General features: G+C 53.3%; 1 protein-coding gene across 5 annotated transcripts in view; it reads right to left on the bottom strand.

The window, feature by feature from the left end:
* The window catches only part of NFATC2 (nuclear factor of activated T cells 2), a 157,673-nt gene extending 135,686 nt beyond the window's left edge, over positions 1 to 21,987 (bottom strand). For 2 of the 5 annotated variants that reach the window (XM_019458135.2, XM_019458134.2), the window contains exon 1: positions 2,368 to 2,738. In XM_019458135.2, coding sequence (XP_019313680.1) covers positions 2,368 to 2,497 — 130 coding nt within the window. In that variant the 5' untranslated portion in view covers positions 2,498 to 2,738. Of the gene's footprint in view, positions 1 to 2,367; positions 2,739 to 21,736 lie in introns of those variants that run through there. The other 3 variants (XM_019458136.2, XM_019458137.2, XM_019458138.2) reach the window with 3 other exon arrangements.
* Between the last annotated feature and the right edge of the window lie 216 nt (positions 21,988 to 22,203).

The raw sequence follows: 22,203 nt of genomic DNA, 5'->3' as shown, positions 1-22,203 counted from the left end.
ACAAAGCCCAGTAGCAAGCTAAAGGCTAGTGGCAGCCCTCGGAGAGAGCCACCGTTCAGAAGCAGAGAGGTGACCCCATGAACATCCGAGTAAGCCAGAGCCAGACCCACATCTGGAAGAGCTCGCTTAGCCTCTCAAGGCTCACACCCGCTCTGTTCTTCGGCCATGATGCTTCTGTGCTCCCAGCAAGGAAGCATTATTTACAGATTCCAGAGCAAACTCCCCACTCCGTAAGGGGGGCGGGGTGGCGCACATAGGAAATTCTTTCCCAAGAGCCAAGTTTAGAAAGGAGTAACTTTACGACACAGAAACCTGACAAGCACTACTGTGGCCAAGTTGATCAAGGTCGATTATCAACACTGATCAATCAAGCCGATACTAGGTACCCTTGATATGATGCGATGGAAACAGTCACTTCACCTGCGTGGTCCTCCTCTCTAAAACCCATAGACCCAAGTCCTTCCAGGAGAGAAACATCAGAAAGACCCTAAGTCGGGCACAATTCTACGGTATATCTAACCGGTGCTCCTCAAAACTCAAGTTCCCAAAAAAATAAAAAAAAAATAACAAAGACCACTTGAATCTGAATAAAGTATGGACTTTAGTTCATCATGACGCATCAATATTGGATCATGAATGATAACAAATATACCCGTACTGATATAAGATGTTAATAAAACGGGGCCCCGGGTGCTCAGTATATGGGAACTCCCTGTACTGTCTTGACAACTTTTCTGTGAATCTCAAACTGTTACCAAAAAAATAAAGTTTGTTGGTTTTTTTAAATGATTCCAGGGCTTCCACTGTGGCCATTTAGACACCCATCTGGCGGCCACCAAGCACCACTTGCCAAAAAAAACTATAAAAAGCACCTCCCATCAGATTTGGCTTGGAAACTATTTCCCCGGAAATCTCCCCCGTGCAAAAAAAAAAAAAAAAAAGTTAGCTGATTGTGAATCTGGGAGGGGTGTATTAGTTCTCTGCAAAACATGACTTTAATCTTACCAAACAAAGACCACGGATGTTAAAGGGACCTTAAAGCGATCACTTGCAGATTCTTAATTGTGTCTTTTCAAAGCAAAGGATGGCCTCCAGATTGCAACTCGAGAAGACTGGTCTCTTTTGCTTGCTAATTATTTCCATCTCCAGCCAAAATTCAGAACGATTACCAGCTATCATCTTCACTCGGTATCCAAGTCAAAGCAAACGCCCCTCACCTAAGGTGGTCAGTGAAGACAGCGAAGGAAGGAAAGTGAAAAGTTCTCATTCGCCTGCCTAACACAGCATCTCTGGGAAACGCCAAGCCCCCAAAAGTCTGTGAGAAGTCCTCCTACACAACCCCTTCCTGCCCTCCGGATGCGGCCAAGCCCCTGTGCATCTGGAAGTTACCAACAGGCCTGCCCCCGGAGGCTTTGACAAGCCCTGGGCTGGGCTGTCAAAATCAGGAAGCCCAGTTGGGTGGTTTTTTTTTTTGTTGTTTTTTTCCAAGACAACCTGTTAACCAGAAAAATACAGCGAGGTTCCGCATGCGACCTCCTTTTCCTTCTGACGAATGCTCCTGGTAAGCAAAAGCGCCGGCCCAGCCTGGGGAAGTCCCCAGCCACAGAGGGCCCTTCAGCACATACACTGACAGCTAGTTTAGGCAGGAATAGGCTTCTGCCTGAATCCAATCCGCAGGCCAGCCTTTCCCCGAACCCCACATCCATTAGGGCAGCGGGGCAAGGGATCACCGTTTAACAAAGCTCAGACTGATCCCTTTAGGGGGACTCGCAAAAGCTGGCGGCCGACACCAGGGAGGAAACGGTCAGGCTTCCTAACAGTGAAGTCGCGCCAACCTCCAGCATCTGAACCTCCTGCGTCTGAAGGCGCAGACAACCTCTTCATTAGTTTCAGCACAAAGTTCCCGACAAACTCGGCTCCCAGGCGCTGTTCACAGAGGAGAATCCGTTGCCACCTCTCTGTGCCCTGGTTCCCTCCCTGCTAACTCCATTCTCTGGCTTCCCCACCGCCTCCGTCCAGAGGCAAATCACTTCCTTTCCCCTCCGACGACCCTGCAGCTGGGGGCCAGCTGAGCCCCTTGCCACCTTTTGCTCGGCTACCGGCGACCCCCAGGGAGGAGACCCGAGTAACTGCAGACTGACGCCCTACTGGGCAAGAGTGAGCCTACCGCCCCCTAAGGGTGGGTGGCAGCAGTCCCAGATGCCTCGTGCCCTCCCTCTCACCTGGGGAGACGCACCCCTCCCTCCCCACCCCACCCCCCGCCCCGGGAAGTGTGACATCGGGAGCACAGAGGGGTCCTGTGTCCACTCCGCGGGCCCGAGCCCCCGCCCGGGCTCAGGGGGCCAGGCCGGGGGAGCCTCCACCGACCTTCGATAGGATTCAAATAGTCATAGTCGAAGAGGATGGAGAAGTCGAACTCGTCTTGGGGGCTGCCCCCGGGCTCGTGGCCTGGGGCGTCCCCGCCGTCGGGGTCGGGCTGCGGCTCCGGGGCGTCCATGGCGCGCAAAGCGGCGGGAGGGTGGCGGGGCCGGGGGCGAGCGCGGCCTCGGCCTGCTCCTGGGCACCCTCGCCCGGGGGTGCGAAGGGGGCAGGAAGCGGGCCCGAGAGGCGGCGGCAGCGGCGGGGTCGCTGTCCTCGCGGGGACGCACGCGGGCCCGGGGATGGCGCGCTGGCGCAGCGGCTGCTGGACGCGCCCGGGGAGCTGAGCGGCGGCGGAGGCGGCTGCGGCGCGAGCTTCCTGCTCCGGGAGGCACCTGTTGCGGCCCGCGGCGGGGGAGGCGGGGACAGGGCGGCCGGGCCGGCGGGGGCGGGGCCGCCACCGGGGACTCGGGGGAGGGCGCGAGGTGGGGGGAGGGGCTGGCCGGCCGGCGCCGGGGAGGAAGGAGACCGCCCCCCCCCCTCCCCCGGCTGCGGCCGCACCGCCCGGGCACCGCGCTTAGCCACCGGCCGGGCCGAGCTGGGGGCCTCCTCCTTCCCCCCTCCCCGCGGGCGAGGCTGCGCGCTCTGCGGGACCCAGGACCCAACGCCAAAGCCTCTGCCACCTGTAGTGTTGCCCAGCTGCTCCCAATCTTTTCCCTCCTTTCTCCTCTAAGCGGGGGAGGGGGGGGAACCAATCCCTTCCATGGCAGACTGAGTCTCCAGGTGCCTCTGGGTGCCCACAGCTGTGGCATGATATTGACCTACAGTCACTTGTGTACCCCTGACCGCAGGTTCCCAGGACCTGAGAAAGAACGCGAGGTACTCTGAGAGCACAAGCCTCACTCTGACATCTATACCTCGTTGCCCACCTACCGTGTGCCTGGTGCCGGACCCAGCGTGACCCAGACACTAACGACCTGGGACGTTCAAGGTGGGGGTAGGGGCGGGCATGAAGGCGATAAACAAAAGGACAGAGATCATCTTGAACAGTGTCCGGAGGGAATCGCCAGGGGTCTGGGGTAAGGGCTGGCTGTTGGAGAGGCCTTATTCTCTTGGGTGGTCACGTAGGGCCTCTCTGGGAGGGGACATTTGGATGAACCTAACCGATCTGGGGAAAGAGTGTTCGGGCAGCAGGAACCAAAGGAATGAATCCTAAAGCAAGAAGGGGCTGGCTGTGTTGCCAAGCAAAGAGGGCAGTGCATTCAGAGAGGTGGGCAGGTAACGAGTCACCTGGACACTTGTTATAAAGACAGATCCCAGGCCTCTCCGTGGAGCTTCCGATTCTGATTCCGAAAGTCTGGAGCAGAGGCTCAGGAGTGTGTGTGTTTTTATTTTTATTTATTTTAATGTTTATTTATTTTTGAGAGAGACAGAGCGCAAGCAGGGGAGGGGCAGAGAGAGAGGGAGAGACACAGACTCTGAAGCAGGCTCCAGGCTCCCAACTATCATAGCAGCACAGAGCCCAACGCAGGGCTCGAACTCACGAACCATGAGATCATGACCGGAGCTGAAGTCAGATGCTTAACCGACTGAGCCACCCAGGCGCCCCAGGAATGTGTATTTTTAAATAAGCACCCAATGTGAATGTCGTGAACAGGTACATTTGGGGAACGCTACATAGGAATCCAGTACCACCCCCACCCCCATAAAACAGTTCCAGGGGTCTCGGACCAAGTTAGCTGATGTCAGAAAATAGACTCATGGGAGCAGAAAGGGAGAGTAGAACAGTGGTCTTCGACCCGTACAGCATGTTAGAATTACCCGGAACACTTGTTAAATGTGCCTAGGCTTCACTCCGGGCCCACGGAACCAGAACATCCAAAGTTTTTTGTTTGTTTGTCCGTTTGTTTTTCCCCAATGACCTCAGACGGATCTAAAGTGCATGCAGTGTTGAAAATCTCTGCATCAGAAGATTAGATGGGGGAGGTTCAAAGATTCCCAGAGAGCCACAACTTGACCTCACATGGGGAATGACTCAAATCCTTCCCCCTGTGCCAGAAAGAACTGAGAATGTGCATCCTTCACATTCTCACCGCTCTGCTCCATGAAGGCATTTGTGCAAAGCTAGCGATTGTCATTCATTCCACAACCATTCACTGAGCACCTGCCAGGTACCTGAGCTGCTACAGATCTCAGGGATGCAGCCATCAACAGGACGGCATCTCTACCCTCATCATGCGTGTATCCTGGAAGCAAAGAGACACAGCAATGAATAGGGGGTTCCAAATGGCACTGAGACCAGTGGTTCTTAACCCAAGCTGTGCATTAGAATCACCTGGAGAGCTGTTTAAACATGCAATGGCTGGGCCCCACCGGAGACCAGTTATAATCAGAATGCTAGAACACAGGGCCTGGGCATCAGGGTTTTGTAAAAGCTCCCCCCAGATGCTTCCAGCGTGTGGTCAGGGATGAGTAGCACTGGTTTAGACTCTCATTTCAGGGACCCACGCTGGGCTCAGGACTTGCCAACTCCCAGGGTTCCAGAAACCAGAGTTTCTGGTTGTCAGAGCAGAAAATGATCCTGTTCATTGGTTCCTAACCGTAAGGACAGCTACACTGGATGTATCCCAACACACATCTTAGGGCATCTGATAAATGTAGATGGAGGAGGGGAGAGTGATGACCCAGACTGGGACACTTAGAGCCAAGTATCTAGAAGGAGGTGGGTGCTCTGGGGTCCTTAGGACAGGACCCTGAAGTGTGGTCAGGGATAAACAAAGGAACCAGTCTACCCTTAAATAGAAAAAAAAATAAGGGTTGCTGTCACCCTCACGTGTCCTTTCTCATTCCCCATCCTCTAATCAGGTAGACATCTGTTGATTTTTCCTACTTGGAATCGTTCCCTGCTTCTGATAACAGCATCCCAGGGTGTTCCTTTGGGAAACTACTCGTGACACAATTTTGGCAAAACTTGTCCCATCCTCCTCTGGCAAAAAAAAGTGGATGAATGACCCAGGCTTGACCAGAGAATTTTATCTCCTTTAGCCTATGAGACTTACTGAGGCAGGGGGCATGACTGCCTCATTCATACACGGCTTTATGTCCAGTGGATGTGTGGATGGATAGATGGACGAATGGAAGAGTGGGTGTTTGGATGGATGGATGCATGGATCCATGGATGCATGGATAGATGCATGGATGGATGGATGGATGCATGGATGGATGGATGCATGCATGGATGGGTGGATGGGTGGATGGATGCATGGATGGGTGGATGGATGCATGAATGGATGCGTGGATGGGTGGATGGATGCATGGATGGGTGGATGGGTGGATGGATGAGTGGATGGATGCATGGATGGATGGATGGATGCATGGATGGATGCATGGATCCATGGATGGGTGGATGGGTGTATGGGTGGATGGATGGATGCATGGATGGATAGATGCATGGATGGGTAGACGGATGCATGCATGGATGGGTGGATGGATGGATGAGTGGATGGATGAGTGGATGGATGCATGGATGGATGCATGCATGGATGGGTGGATGGATGGATGAGTGGATGGATGGGTGGATGGATGCATGGATGGATGCATGCATGCATGGATGGATGGATCCATGGATGGGTGGATCCATGGATGGGTAGATGGATGCATGGATGGGTGGATGGATGCACGGATGGGTGAATGGATGCATGGATGGGTGGATGGATGCATGGATGGATGCATGGATCCATGGATGGGTGGATGGATGGGGATGGGTGGATGGGTGAATGGATGCATGGATAGGTGGATGGATCCATGGATGGGTGGATGGATGCATGGATGGATGGATGCATGCATGCATGGATGGGTGGATGGGTGGATGGATGCATGGATGGGTGGATGCATGCATGCATGCATGCATGGATGCATGGATGGGTGGGTGGGTGGATGCATGGATGGGTGGGTGGATGCATTGATGGATGGATAGATGCATGGATGGATGCATGGATGGGTGGATGGATACATGGATGGATGCATGCATGCATGCATGCATGCATGGGTGGATGGGTGGATGGATGCATGGATGGATGTGTGGATGGGTGGATGGATGCATGGATGGGTGGATGGATGAGTGGATGGATGCATGGATGGATGGATGCATACATGCATGCATGCATGGATGCATGGATGGATGCATGGATGGGTGGGTGGATGCATGGATAGATGCATGGATGGGTGGATGGATGCATGGATGGGTGGATGCATGCATGCATGGATGAGTGGATGGGTGGGTGGATGCATGGATGGGTGGATGGATGCATGGATGGGTGGGTGGATGCATGGATGGGTGGGTGGATGGATGCATGGATGGATAGATGCATGGATGGATGCATGGATGGGTGGATGGATGCATGGATGGATGGATGCATGCGTGCATGGGTGGGTGGATGGATGCATGGATCCATGGATGGGTGGATGGGTGTATGGGTGGATGGATGGATCCATGGATAGGTGGATGGATGCATGGATGGGTGGATGGGTTGGGTGCATGGATGGATGGATGCATGGATGCATGGATAGATGCATGGATAGATGCATGGATGGGTGGATGGATGCATGGATGGATGTATGGATGGGTGGATGGACGCACGGATGGGTGGATGGGTGGATGGATGCATGGATGGGTGGATGGGTTGGGTGCATGGATGCATGGATGGATGAATGCATGGATGGGTGGATGGATGCATGAATGGGTGGATGGATGCGTGGATGGGTGGATGGGCAGATGGATGCACGGATGGGTGGATGGATGCATGGATGGGTGGGTGGATGGGTGGGTGGATGGATGCATGGATGGATGGATGCATGCATGCATGCATGGATGGGTGGATGGATGCATGGATGGGCGGGTGGATGGATGCATGGATGGGTGGATGGATGGATTAATCAATGGGTGCATTGATCAATCGATGGAAGAGTAGATATTTGGATGACAGTAGATGGATCAATCAATGGCTCAATAGAAAAGTGGACGTTTGGCTGCAGGGATGGAGGGATGGATGGACAAAGAGGGTTTAACTCTCCCATTTGAATAAGTTCCTTAGGTTTTTTAAGGCTCCTCCACCCTGAGGGTTACTCTGGCCACCCAGTTGTTAGTGCAAGAGCCTCAATCGTTCCCCGAACAACATCCTCTTGAGATACCCAGCAAGATGAGATAATGAAGGGAAGAGCACGTGACAACTGACATGCTACAAACCCTTCGGCCTTAGGAAGGGCGGCTCAGGACACTCTGAACAAGGCCGTAGCGGCCTCCGTTGTTCCTCTGAACAGAGGATATATTTTAAAGGCTTCTAAGGTTTGGAATCTGCACCCACACGATCCGAATTCTTTCAAGGGAAGAGGTTCAAACCAGGCCCCGCCCCCAGTCTCTGCTGGCACAGTGGGAGGTGACAGGTGTTCCTCCTCTAAGGGCCACCTTGAAGGGTGGGGGTTGGGGTTGAGGGGGAAGACACAGTTTCAACTCCAAAATAAATAATGTGTGCTCTTAGGAGCAGGGACGGGGAGCAGAACGCATGACCTTTATGCATTCAGGGGCCATCCCAGGGGGCAGGGGTGGGGCGGAGGCCTTGACATTGCAACTCTGTCAACCTCCTCTCTGACCTGCCGCTGACCTCCTTGCAGAACCCTAGCCTCTTAGTTTTCCTCCAGCCCTTCCAACACAAGTGCCAGGGGAAGCCAGTGAGGCCCCTGAGAGCTCGAAACTTCTGGTCACACACTGTACTGCTCTGGCCCTGGGCCAGGAATTCGGCTCAATTCAACGAGCGTTGACCCTAATGTGTAACTGCACACTGAGGTAAGTGCCACGAAGAAAAGAAGGTGCTACAGGGCTTATATCAAGGAAACCTGATGTAGATGGGGAGTTCAGGGAAGGCTTCCCTAGGAGGTGATGTTTCCGCAGAGACCAGAAAGTCGCCAGGGGACAGTGAGGGGAAGAACTACCAGCCAGCCGGCACAGTATGTGCAAAGGCCCCGAGGCAGGAGGAAGTATGAAGTGTTGGCGGGACGGAAAGGAAGACTGGAGTGGCAGGTGCTCAGGAACCTGAAGAAGGTGTAAGGTAAGGCTGGGAGGTAAGTGGGGGCCCTGGGACAATGTGGAGAATTCTGGACATGAGAGCAGGGGGAGCAACCAAGCAGGGTCAGGCGGTGTGCGACAAGATCACGGTCAAGTTTTTGAACAATTGCTTGGGTTCCGTGTGAAGAAACTGCAGGGTAAAGGGTTGCAGCGGAAGACCAATCAGGAAGTGCCTGTAACCATGCAGGCAAGGGGTACCGGGAGCGTGGGCTGCAGCCACAGCAGCGAAGATGGAAACGGAGGCAGCACACAACGGACACACGTGTGTACCCTCGTCCTGGGTCCATCCTTCCCCCTTCTAGGCTTCCTCTTAAAATGCAGCACAAATTTGATTCCACCTGAATACAAGTATGCGAGGGGCACTGGGCCCCGAGTCCTGAGGCCCATTCAGGTTGGCCCTGGAGGGACCCACTCACTGCTCACCGCTCCCTCCTTTGTCCCTCCTCGTCTAAAGCCCCTGTTTATCCGCAGCCCGGGCCTCTCCCCCTTAAATCCGGGGTCGTAGGCCCAGCTGCCAACCCAGCACTCCCTGTGGGCGTCCAACAGGCATCTCCAGCCGAACGTGTCCAAACCTCTCCGCTCCTGCTATTCCCAGATCAAATATCACCCCCTCCCCGATTCACCCGGTTCTCTGACCCAAATCCAAGTGGTAGTCCTGGACCCGTCTTGTTTTCTCACACCCACAGGCAAACCCGCAGCAGAGCTGGGCATCTCTAGCCTCAAAATGCAATCTAGGCCCGACCGTTTCTGGCCAACCTAAGACCTCTTCCTCCTTCCCCAGTGACCCACTTCCCGCCACGACTGCAGGAGTAGCCTCCTCCCCGGTCTTGCCATTTCCACTTTTGCCTTTACACAGAGCAGCCCGGGCGATCCTTTCAAAACACAGATCCGATCAATCCTCCTGTGGCTTCCCATTACGTTTAAGATCAAATACAAACACCTTGACCTACAAGGCCCTGGAGAAGCTGCCCCAAGCCCCAGCTCTCTTGGGATATCATCTCTCGCCACTCTCCCCTTCTCTTACTCACTTCTGCCACCCTGATTGTCCACCTGTTCCTCGACCGTGCCAATCGTGGCCTCACCTCAGGGCCTTTGCACCAACTACTGCTGTCGATATTTGTCAGGCCACTCCTTCACCTTGTCCATCCCTCAGCTCAAACGTCCCTCAGAGAGACCTTCCATGACCATCCCAATAAAAATAGCCCCCCCTAGCATTCTCTGGCCCTGCACCCGTGTTCCTCCAAGCCTTCGTCTCTACAGTATATGGTACTCATCTGTATATTTCCTCACCTGTTTATTGCCTGTTCTTGTCACTGGAATGTAAGCCCCACAGGGGCAAGGATGTGGGTCTGCTTTGTTCACTGGTTTATCCGGGGTTGTCAGATTTAGCAGATTAAAAATACACAACACCCAGTTAAATCTAAATTTTAGACACACAACAAAATTTTTTTTTTTAGTGTAAGTATGTTCCATATATTATATGGGACATTATTTTAAGTTTATTTCTTTATTTTGAGAGAGACAACACGAGTCGGGGAGGGGCAGAGAGAGAGGGAGAGAGTGAGAATCCCAGGCAGGCTCCATGCTGCTGCGGGGCTCAATCCTGTGAACCGTGAGATCATGAACCTGAGCCGAAACCAAGAGTCAGACGCTTAACCAACTGAGCCACCCAGGCGCCCCTACCTGGGACCTATTTAAACTAAATATGATTCATTGTTTGAAACTCAGAGTTACCTGGGCATCCAGTACTCCGGCTGTATCCCCAGATCCTAGAATAGTACCCAGCACATGGCAGGCAGTCACTAAAAGGCAGCTGAAGGAAGGAAGGGATGAAAGAACAGTGCCCATCATAGCTTCTCCTGAGAGATCAGTCCATACCTGAGCTTGCTTCAGCAGGGGCACCTGGGTCCCCGCTTTCCTCAGTTTAATGGGACTTAAATTGTGTTTTGCACAATCAGCGGCCCAACCTCTAGAGTGGTTATGACACCTGTAATCATTTTTATAAGAGAAACATCTCATCTGACTCAGTGGTTTCAGGGAAATTCTGCCCGTACATGTTTTTTGGTGAGAAAGAAAAAAATACTTCTAGAAATATGTCCTGCTATAGAAAATATGCGCTTGGGGTTATTATAGCAAGACTGGGGGGGGGGGAGCACCTGTGTGGCTCAGTAGGTTGGGCATCCAACTCCTGATTTTGGCTCAGGTCATGATCCCAGGGTCATGGGGTCGAGCCCCACATTGGGCTCTGTGCTGAGCGTGGAACCTGCTTGAGATTCTCTCTCTCCCCCTCTGCCCCTCTCTCCTGCTTGCATGCAGGCTCTCTCTCTTCTTCTCACTCTAAAAAAAAATAAGACTAGTACATCAGAATCCAGTCACCACTGCCCCCACCCCCACTGACCTCCCTGATGGTCAATGGCACCCACAGTCCTGAAAACATAAATGTTTGGCCAAGGTTGGCGGGGGGGGGCCTTCTGGTATAATAAGGAATGTCCCAGAGCTGGGAGGCCCAGGATCCAATCCAAGTTCTTCCTCTAACTCACTCTGCAACTTTCAAGCAAGCCACCTGGGCTTACTGTGCCTCAGTCTCTCCATCTGTAAGATGGGGGGGTAGTGAACTGGATAATACCTGAGCCCCGGTTCTGGCTCTAATATTCCAGGATTCTCTGACGCTCAGCCGGGTGGCAGCCAGGGCCATCTTCATGGGCTACAACCTGTGAAGTCACACAGGACCCCGTGCTCAGAAGGACCCTACGCTTAGTTGGCTCTGCCGTCACCGTCTTAAGATTCTTAATTTTTGAACATGGGACTGCACCCTTTCACTTTCCACCGGGCCCCGCAAAATGAGGCAGCCGGGCACGATGGCAGAATTTAACGAATAAGTCACGATTCCCATCACGAACTCCACACCTTGACAACGCCCGTGGTAGTAAAAGCTTGACTACAAAATGTAGGCACTGAAACCTTTTTTTTAAGTCTAATCCAAAAAGTAGGAAGATTCTTCACCGGATTCCAGAAACAATCCCGCCTCGACATCAAGCACATCCTGGGATTCTCACCCTAGATGTTAATATTATAATTTATAGATGGATGCGTTGGGACTCCCCCGGGCCTGGAACTCGGATAAGCCAAATGAGGCTAGATTCAAGCAATGCCAACGTCTCAGCCATCAAATAAATGGTATTTCCATAAAATGTTTTTAAAAATCAAAATGAATGAGGTGCCTGGGTGGCTCACTCGGTTGAGCATTCTACTTCAACTCGGGCCATGATCTCACCGCTTGTGAGTTCAAACCCCGCATCGGGCTCTGTCCTGACAGCTCGGAGCCTGGAGCCTGCTTCGGATTCTGTGTCTCCCTCCCCCCACTCATGCTAGGTCTCTCTCTCTCTCTCTCTCTTAAAAATAAACATTAAAAAAAAATTAAAGAGGCGCCTGGGTGGCTCAGTCGGTTGAGCGCCCGACTTCAGCTCAGGTCATGATCTCAGTCTGTGAGTTCGAGCCCCGTGTCGGGCTCTGTGCTGACAGCTCACAGCCTGGAACCTGCTTCAGATTCTGTGTCTCCCTCTCTCTGCCCCTCCCCTGCTCACGCTTTGTCTCTCTCTCTCTCTCTCTCTCTCTCTCTCAAAAATAAATAAACATTAAAAAATTTCTTTAGTTAAAAAACAAAAAAATCAAAATGAATGTGAAAAAAAAAAAAAAATCCATGGCAAGCAAACTATTCCGGAGCCTGAGGCTAAAGGAAAAATGAGTAATACTGATCCTGTCTTGATTTAAATTTTTTGTTTTTATCTTTGGTTTAGCATGGATTTTTGACATCAATTTTGATTTTTAAAATATTACTCATCTCGATTATGGAGTCTTCTGGTGTTTCCTTATGTTTCGCCTCCCTCCCCCCCCCCCCCCCCCCCCCGCGAAAGCCATTTTCAGGAACGAGCTCCTTATGAATGGGGGGGGGAACAGCAAGACCGGTTTGAGACCCGACTTCTACTCCACTCTGCCACCTACATCATCTTTTAAAGTCTGCACAGGACTTCTCCGCTGTGAGAAAACCAATCTCCAGGAGGGGATTGCTCTGAGGGTGCGAGGTTCTGCTGAAAAAGTAGCCCCCCCAACCCCCCACAGCTGCCCCTTGTCCCCCTGAGCCTGTGAGCTTGAGACCCCAGCTTCCGGGTTCTTGACTCCTCCTGCCTGGTCCCTGCCCACCCAGCACGTCCCGACTGTGTTTCCCCTCTTGACGCCTTGCTTCCCGGAAGTTCCCCTCTGCCTTCCGAAACTGATCCTTAGCAGGGGAGCGTGGCGGCAAACTCACCTTCCCCGCAAACCCGCTGTCCTTGCCTTTAATTAAGCAGCGGGCGCCATGGGGGGCGGGGAGCTTCATCTGCTGCTGTGGAAGGCGACGAAGGGCCGGCAGGTGAGGGGACCGGGCCCAGCCCCACAACCATTTCTCAACCATCTGCCTTCTTCTGCCTTTCTGTCACCCGGGCTGTCCCCCTAGACGACCGTGCCTCCCCAGAATTGTGTTTCTCATTTCCACTCTCTCCCTTGCCATAGTCGCTGCAGACTGGGACAGCCGTGTTCGCTTCGTGCTCTTTGAAGTCGGGGAGTGGTGAGGACAGCAAGCTGACTTCGGGGACCTCAGAGCTACCCTCCCTCACCTTCACACCCTGGCCCCCCAAAGACACACATGGCATCTGCTCTCGCCCCCCCTCCCCTCTCTCGCATTTCTCTGTCAAAATGATCATTAGATCTCGCTGAAACTTTTAGTGATTTAGCAGGTAAATGGCTTCAGGTATGATTGTCTCCCCGACTTTACAAAAGGAAAAATCTTTCCCTGACTTGCAGAAGCAAACGGGCATGTCTTCTGTACCTTGGACTTTCTCCATAAGGCCTAGCTGTTACCTTGCATCTGGCAGACCCTTCATACACACCTCTGAGCTCACGGGGTGAGTGAATGAAGTAGGTCATCCAGAACCCACAGAAAAGACCCCGGAGATCTGGCAGACAATGGGTTTATCCCCTTTCGGACAGCCTTGGAGGTTATGAGGCTGAAGGAAAGTACGAACTTGAATTTAAAACAATAACACGGCAGCTAATGTGAACGGACCACTTTTTTGTTTTTTGTTTATTTTTGAGACAGAGAGAGACAGAGCATGAGCAGCGGAGGGGCAGAGAGAGAGGGAGACACAGAATCCGAAGCGGGCTCCAGGCTCCTAGCCGTCAGCACAGGGCCCGACGCGGGGCTCGAACTCACGGACCGTGAGATCGTGACCCGAGCCGCAGTCGGACGCTTAACCGACTGAGCCACCCGGGCGCCCCTGAACTGACCATTTCTATCTACGCTGAGAGCGTCACAGACATGATCTTTAAACCTCCAAGCACCCCCTCCTCATGTGCAAGGATCACTATTATCCACTTTTCAGTTAAGGAAACTAGGCCCAGAGTAGGTCGTGATGTCACTTCTAAAGTCACACAAGCCACCACGGAAATGGTTTTGTCCCACACAAGTCTGATATTCACACTGTTCCTCGGTTATTAGCTAAGGGCGGATTTGCTAAGGGACATTTTGGACCAAGATGAAACGCTGAAAAAAAGTCTTACGACTCCCAGTGATAGCAGAGGACGAAGGAGGGGCTGAATTGGGGCGTCTCGACTAGACCGAGGGCAAGACGTGTCTGAAGTGGTCTGTATTCTTCGCAAAATTAGTGGCATCTACTCCCGTCGCCAAGAACAGGGACCATTCCTTGCAGGACCCCAGGACCCCGAGGGAACACAGTTCGGGAACCACAAAGCCTCACGCCCTGTGGACTGGAAAGTACCACCTCGTCTGCCCCATGCCGGTCCCAGCCACCAGTAACTGCCACCCAGGCCGCCCCGACGGCCTCCCAGGCGCATTCGGAACACGTACTCTTACCCGCCAGAGGCCGCCTGCACTTAATGGTCAGTATGGGCTTTTACAAGATTAACGAGACCACACCCTCTGCTGCTTAAAATTCCCCTAACGCCTCCCCATGACTCGGAGAGTGAACCTCAAGCTGCTCCTTCCCTGGCTTGCCTCCATGATCGCGTCCCCTATCACACTCCCCGGCCCTCTCGGGTCCAGCCGTACAGGCTTTCTCGCTGCTCACTGAACGTTCCAAGAACATCTCTCTTCTCGGGACCTCTTCCTTCTGCCTGGATGCTCTTCTCCCAAACATTTCATAGGCAAACCCCAGGCCACTCAGAAGTCAGTGAAAAACGACATCTCTTCGAAGAGAAAGGGGGCCATTCAGTCTGAATGAGCGATCTCTACTGTGCGGGCCACGCTGTGTGTCTTCCCCAAATCACGTTCAGTTCCTAACCCCAGGTACCTGTAAATGTGGTCTTACTTGGAAATAGGGTCTTTGCAGATGTAATCAAGTTAGGGTGAGCTCTTTAGAACTAAAGGCTGGAACCCAATGCCTGGTATCCTTATAAAAAAAAAAAGGAGGGACACACACATACACAAGGAAGGCCACGTGAGGGCAGATGGAGAGACCAGAGAGATGTATCTACAAGCAAGGACTGCCAGGAGCCACCAGAAGCCAGAAGAGACGAGGAGGGGTCCTCCCCTAGAGCCTTCAGAGAGAACACGGCCCTGCCCACACCTCGATTTTAAACTTTTAGTCCCCGAAACTGTGAGAAAATAGATTTCTGTTGTTTTAAGCCACCCAGTTTGTGGTAACCTGTGAGGGCAGGCATAGGAAACGAATACTCCCACCCACCACCCATGTGTGTACACGTACACGTATACACATATACATGCACACATGTATGTGCATATGTGCATACATGTGCACACATATGTGCACACATTACCCACGCATATACGCATGCATGCTTGCGCACACATGCACACATGCACATATACGTGCATGCACATATACATGCATGCACATGTGCATACACATACACATGCACACATGCATACATCTATACACACAACACATGCACACATGAGTACATGCATACACGCATGCACATATATATGCATATACACATATGCCCACACGCATATACACATACACATGCATACACATATATACGCATGAATACACGCACATGTGCATGCACACACACATATACACATGCCTACACATACATACGCGCATGCATGCACATACACATATGCACATACATGCACACATGCGTGCACATGCACATATACACATGCATGCACACACATATATGCACATGCCTACACATACATACGCGCATGCATGCACATACACATATACACATGCATGCACACATGCGTACACATGTACATACATGCATGCATACACACGCACGTGTGTTAGTACATGTACATGTGTACACACGCGTACACACATGCACACATACGTGCATACGTGCTTATACCAAGTCATTCCCAGCTCTATTCTCCTACTTTGGTCTCTAGCATTTGACCCCATTTGAAACTATCTTGGGTATTCCCGGGTCCACTTGCTTGCCGCTTGTCTCATGAAGGCAGACGATCTCATTCCCTACTCCTTCCCCAGCATCTGGGATGGTAACCGGCACATAGTAAACGCTCCAAAATTGTTGATGAACATGAGTTCGATGGGCAAGGGAGCTTTCTTAGAAGAGGTGAGAATGAGCTGGGCCTTGAGGAAAGGTGTGGAAGGAGGGGACAGCAGGTGAACAGGCTGGCCCGGGCAGAGGGAAGGCCTGAGGGGCGCGTGTGCAAAAGGAGTGAGTGGAATAGGCAGAGACTGGCTCCGGGGGCAGCAGCAGTGCCAGCGATGGGAGCACTTGAGTCACCGAAGAAGCGCCAGTGGAGCCCTGGCTGCCGAGAGAGGCTTTGGGCCCCTGCACAGGTCCGTCGTGCTGGAGAAGATCAGACAGGGAGGGCATGGGGGCTGCCCGAAGTTACTGGGTGGCCCAGAAAGTCAAGGCGGAAGGCGGGAGAAGTCCCCAGCCCCCAGCCCCGCTCCAAATATTGTGGAGGGTCCTGCAGGGGGACGTGGCCCCCTCTCGCGCTCACCGTCTCACGGGGTGGTCCTGCTGCAGGAAGCAGCGGGGACAGGACCGTGGGCCATTAGACGCCAAGCTCTGGGCATCAACAGGGTCTGGGCCTGCCCTCAAAATGCCTCAACTACTCCCCGTCTCAGTTTCCTCGTCCCTAAACGGGGATCATATTCCATACCAGCCTCCTGGGGGTTTTGCGAGAAGCCACTGAGAGAATACGGGTAAAGTGCTTGGCCGCACAGAATGTGTATGAAACAGAACACAGGTCACCTTGTTGTTACGATCATTCAACCTAACAGGGAGCAACGGGGTGGAGCGGGCTGCACCCAGCCTCTGTGACTTAGCCGTGTGACCCTGGGGGGTGACTGGACTTCTTTGTGCAAGAAGGGCATGATAGCTCTCAGGCCGGTGTGAGGTTACTGGGGTGGTGCCAGGAGGGGTCCTGGCCCATAGCCGGCAGTCGGCAAGTAGCATTAGCTGCCATGCTCTTTGAGACTGACTCATTGCAGACAACGTGGAAGCATGTGCCTGTTGGATGGCCCAGGAGGAACCTTGCTTCGGTCACCAGCCTTGGGGGGGAAAATGCAAAAGTCAAAGTCCACCACTGTTACGAAAAGGACGCCAACGAGAGTGAACCAAACAGATGACACCCTGCTCCAGAGTTTATCTTAGCTCTGGGGCCCTAAGAAGTCACATCACCCATCCTGTGCATCATCCGTCCATCCATCCATCCATCCCTTCATCCACCCATCCCTTCATTCATCTGTCCACCCATTTAATACAAAAAAGTACCGAGCACTTACTAAGTGCCAGGCACTGCTCAAGGCACTGGGGCCACAGGAGAGAACAAGACAGCTGTGGCTTCTGCTTCCTGGAGTTGAAGTCTGAAAGAAGACAGGAGGGAAGCATGGACAGTTACCCCCCGTGTGACCAGCACAGGGCGGGGGCATCCAGTCCAGTCTGGGCAGTCACAGTCTTAAATCCCTGTTCTAACAAAGGAACAAAAACAGAAACCTGCCTGGCTTCTTCCAGGTAAGATGTGAAATACTCAATCAGTCGTGCAGGTAGTAAGGGAGACGTCTCCAACAAGAAAATGCACGAGGAAGCACCTGGCAATTGTTTCTTTACTTTGGATTCTTTTGGGGGGGGGGGGGGTGGAGAGTAAATATTGAGCTAATGAGTTACACAGTAATAATGACGGCAATTATCTTGAAGTGGGTGCTTTGAGGGTCATATTGTTTATTAAAAGACTGAAACTCTCCATAGATGAATAAATAATTGCCCTCATCCCCTCCAAGGGTCTCTGCTCCCTGGGGACCTTCCTTGCAACTCAGCAAATAAAGGGTCGAAGCCTGACCCAGCGGGGGAGTCTGTTGGGACCTGCTTCTGCTGTTCCGACCGGCTGATGCTCAGATGTTAAATGTATCAGCTATTACTCTATGTATTACTACCGTCATCCTTTTCAATGTGGGGTAATTGAGACACAGGAAAGTGAAGCTACCTGCACAAGGTCATGCAGCTAACAAGTGGCAGAAACAGGATGTGACCTCAGATCACTCGGATCCCAAGCGACTGACCTCTCTCCAGTGTAGAAATGTCACCGGGGTCCCACTGTAGTCACAGGAATAGACCTGGCCCCTGTCCTAAGGGGGCTTACAATCCAGTTAAGGAGAGTTTTTAATGAAGGTAGTCAGAGGAGCATCTGGAAAAAATGACTGCTTCTGTCTGAAGCTCTGGGGAAAGAGGGAGAGACCCACAGGTCTCGTGGGGGTCAGGGGGTGGGGGCGGGGCGATGGGGGCGGGGGGAATGGAAGGGCTTAGCCAGGAGGAGGGGCCTTGGAGAGGTCTCTGTCCAGTGCAGGCAGGAGGCAGTGCCGACTTAAGAGCCTCCTGGCCATCGTGGGACTGTCTCCCTCGAGTGGAAGTGGAAACATTGTGATTTCATGGGCAAAAAGCTCTCCCTGACTCACCCTACAACTGAAACAAGTCAGCTGCTGCCTCAGTTTCCCTGTCTCTAACGATGATGCCTGTTCCCTCCCCATCCTCCCACACTTCTCTGTTTCCCTCCCAGGATATGTCAAGGAGCAATGTGGTGCTGGGAAAAGATCCCAGGACCAGGGTCAGGTCTGCCTCGCTTTCCTCATCTGTCAAACTATAATAATATTAATGAGTCCCAGGGGCGCCTGGGTGGCTCAGTCGGTTGAGCGTCCGACTTCGGCTCAGGTCATGATCTCACGGTCCGTGGGTTCGAGCCCCGCGTCGGGCTCTGTGCTGACAGCTCAGAGCCTGGAGCCTGTTTCAGATTCTGTGCCTCCCTCTCTCTCTGCCCCTCCCCCCTCTCAAAAATAAATAAACACTAAAATTTTTTTAAAAAAATATTAATGAGTTCCAGGGACAACAGAGCATACGGTAGAGAGGCTGGATTCAAATTACAGCTCCATCACGTCCCCGCTGGGTGACACTTGGCCAGTCACAGCACGTCTCTGGGCCTCACTCCCCCTCCTCCGTGAAGGAGACAAAAATTGCGTACTTACCACGCACATACAGTGGCCCTGAAGATGAAATGACTTCGTACTTCTAAACCACCCGGCCAGTGCCCGTGTGTGTCTGCCCTCACCACCGTCACGTGCCAGGCATCGCGCTACTAACTTGCTGTGTGGCCTGAGGCACAATAGCCCTCGTGGTCCTCGACCGTCAGGCGGTCGTAGCATTTCGTGTGTGTTAACCTCCCGTGAAGCACAGGGGGAAGCATTTCGTGTGCCTGATTTCACGTGGATGCTCATGATGGCCCCACCGGGTCACCACGGTCCTTATCCCCCCTTGCGGGTGAGGAAACAACGCTTTACAAGCCGTGATCTCAGCCCCATCTGCGCCACTGGGAAGCTCCGGTAAGGTAAAAGGGTACCTTGAGAGATTTAAAGCACCGCATCCCTTCAAAGAGTTTTCGCTGTGAAATCCCGTCTCCATATCGAGATGTCACTGTTTTGCATCTTCAAGGGAAAAGGAATTGCAGCCAACGTTTGCCAGGTGCCCTACCTGTGTCACCTCGCCGAAGCTCGCGACAACTTGTAAGGGAGACGCTGTTACTGGCTCCGTTTCACAGATGTGGAAACTTAGGCACAGAGAGGTTAGGTCCCTTGCCCCAGATCACCCAGCTGCAAGGTGGCAAAGCAGAAATTCTAATCTAAGCAGAAGACGGGGCGTTTGGGTCCGGGGTTGGGCAGAGTTCGCCCTGGGGTTGTTTATTCCTAAAATACTTTCCATCTTCCCACTTCAGATGAACCTGAACACACCTTTTCCAGATCTTCAGTCTTGCCCAGAACCCTGACCCAACGCTGCCCAGCAAGGCCAGTATTTTCTTACCATGCAAATATTTCTATTCACTATTGCTGACCCCACCCATCGGCATGCACACGACAGGTCTCTTCCTAGGAGCGCGGTGGCGCTGAGTTTAAAAGGGCGTGAGATTTTTCCCTCGGGAGACCCCTGGGCAGGACATGGGGGAGACGACTCACGCCAGCTGTCTTTGATGCCTGGGATTGCATTCTGTGTGCCCAGTTGCCTTGGCATGCTAAATGCGGTCTGCCGGGAACAATGCGGGGCCCTGTCTCCCACATGCGTGCACTCACAGTGGCACGCACGCACTCACAATCCCTGCACACAAGAGTTCGGCCAGGGAGGGTCGCGATGCATGTGCACACCCAAAATACACATACTTCAAGACCTTGAGAGAAGAGCGAGTTCATAAACCCAGAGCAGGGGTGTAACCGCCTCAATAAAATGTGAGGCTTGTTGGATCACACAGTAAAACAGAAGCCCAACTTCTCCTCCAAGCTTGCTCTCTCTCTCTGAATACAGCTGAATGTGCCATTCGTCTGTCCCCCCGCGCCACCCCCACCGTCGTAACATCAAACACCACTTTTCGGTTGGTATGACAGTAAAAGCCGGCTCGTGTCCGTAATAGATCTGTCAGCCGGCCGAGAGTATCATTTTTACAGATGATGCGATGTTAGCAATGTGTTTTGGCCACCATTGTCACATGCTTGACCACTAGCAGAGAACAAGATAAACTGGTACCAGTAAAAAAGGTTCAAAGCACTGGCAGGGCTTGCTTTCAAAAGTGCAGCTCGGCTAAAAATACATGTCACTGAGGTCTGCTGTGGAAAGCACACCATTTACCTAACCCAAGGCATTTGGCCTCACTCTGGTTTAAAAAAAAAAAAAAAGAAAGAAAAAAGAAAAAAAAGCCCTTCAGGTTTATTTACTGAAATTGTCATTTCTTTTGCCCCAGAACTTTAATCAGCCACACAGAGCACAAAACCTACATTCAACTCCGATTTTATGACACGAGGCTAACTCCTCCTACGCTATTTATTTCACTTAACTCTTGCAGTCCTGCCCTCTGGCAGTGTCCCCCCCGCTACGCGCCCGGCTGGCCTCTGAAAAACACATCACGCTGCCTGGTTCCCACTCTGAACGCCCGCGTCGTTAGCGTCCGGCCGAGAGCCCTCCGCTGTCCCAACCGGATGGCTATTTTCATATCATATTCTTATTAGGCTAAGCCCCTCCCGTAAGGTCCAAATAGTATGATTCCGGGGCTGACTCCAAGAGGACGGGGAAAGACAGAAACCCAGAAAGGGGAGTGTAATCAGATCGCCAAACAAACTGATGGTACATTGCACTTAAAAGGGGAGCCGGAGGACCGTATCCACCAGGCACATCAAACGGGGGGGAAGAAAGTTGTTTAAATGTCCCAGGGCATGTGCCGCTCTAACTGTTGAAAAGCAAAACCCTCCTTACTGTGTCTATTATACAGCAAAATGCCAAGCGTGTTCTCCTAAAGGAAGAAAAAAAAGCTAGACGAGGATGATGATGATCATGATGATGAAACTGAAAGGCATCCCCTGTCAAAAGCCCGGTGCTGAAATGGTTAAGCAGCTCGCGGGTTAGTAGCAAGAACCTCTCCCACTGTCCCACCGAGGGGACAGTCCTCACGACGGACTTGCCCAGGGAATCCCGGCCTCGGGACCCTTCACTGCCCCCCTGCCAAGTGGCCTGACGTTGGCTCCCCCCGGTCTCCCCTCCTGGGCCAGGGGCGAGGGCACCTCTCCTCCTGGCCCCTCTACCTGCGCGCGCGCCCCAGGAGACCGCGGTCCCCGGGCCTCCCCGCGACCTGAGCCCGGGGCCGAAAGCGCTGCCCGAGAGGAGCGAAAGGGACAGGGCTGGAGGGCGGGAGGAGGAAGAGACCGAAGCAGGAGGCGATCGCTCGCTTACCTTGGTCCACAGACCCCATGATGCGGAGGGGTTGGCAGTGCCCCGGTCTGAACGCAGCCTCTCTCTGCATCGGGGGCGGACGGGGGCTCGGCGCGCCGTGGGAGAGGGAGAGCCGCGGGGCCCGTCCTCCCTAAAGCATGCTCGCCGGGCTGGCCCAGGAGCCTGCGAGCGGCCCGGGAGCTGCGCGCCTGCCGCCTCCGGGCTCGGGCTCCCGGCTCCCGGCTCCCGGCTCCGGGCTCGGGCTCCCGGCTCCCGCTTCCTGCCTCCGGGCTCGGGCTCCCGGCTCCCGGCTCGGGCTCCGGCTCCGGCTCCCGGCTCCCACCTCCGGGCTCCCGGCTCCCGGCCCCCGGCTCCCGCTCCCGCTCCCGGCGCGGCTGGGCGCTCGGGCTTACTCGAGAGGGAACGCGACTTCCTTCCCCGCGCTCCGTGTTTATAGGCTTTCAATGCAGTAAAATAACGGGATTCCC

The sequence above is a fragment of the Panthera pardus genome, unplaced genomic scaffold, assembly GCF_024362965.1.
Source record: "Panthera pardus isolate Hobbes unplaced genomic scaffold, ASM2436296v1 HiC_scaffold_25, whole genome shotgun sequence".
NCBI lineage: Eukaryota > Metazoa > Chordata > Mammalia > Carnivora > Felidae > Panthera > Panthera pardus.
The sequence above is the reverse complement of the archived record's forward strand: the minus strand, read 5'-3'. Positions and strand labels throughout refer to the sequence as shown.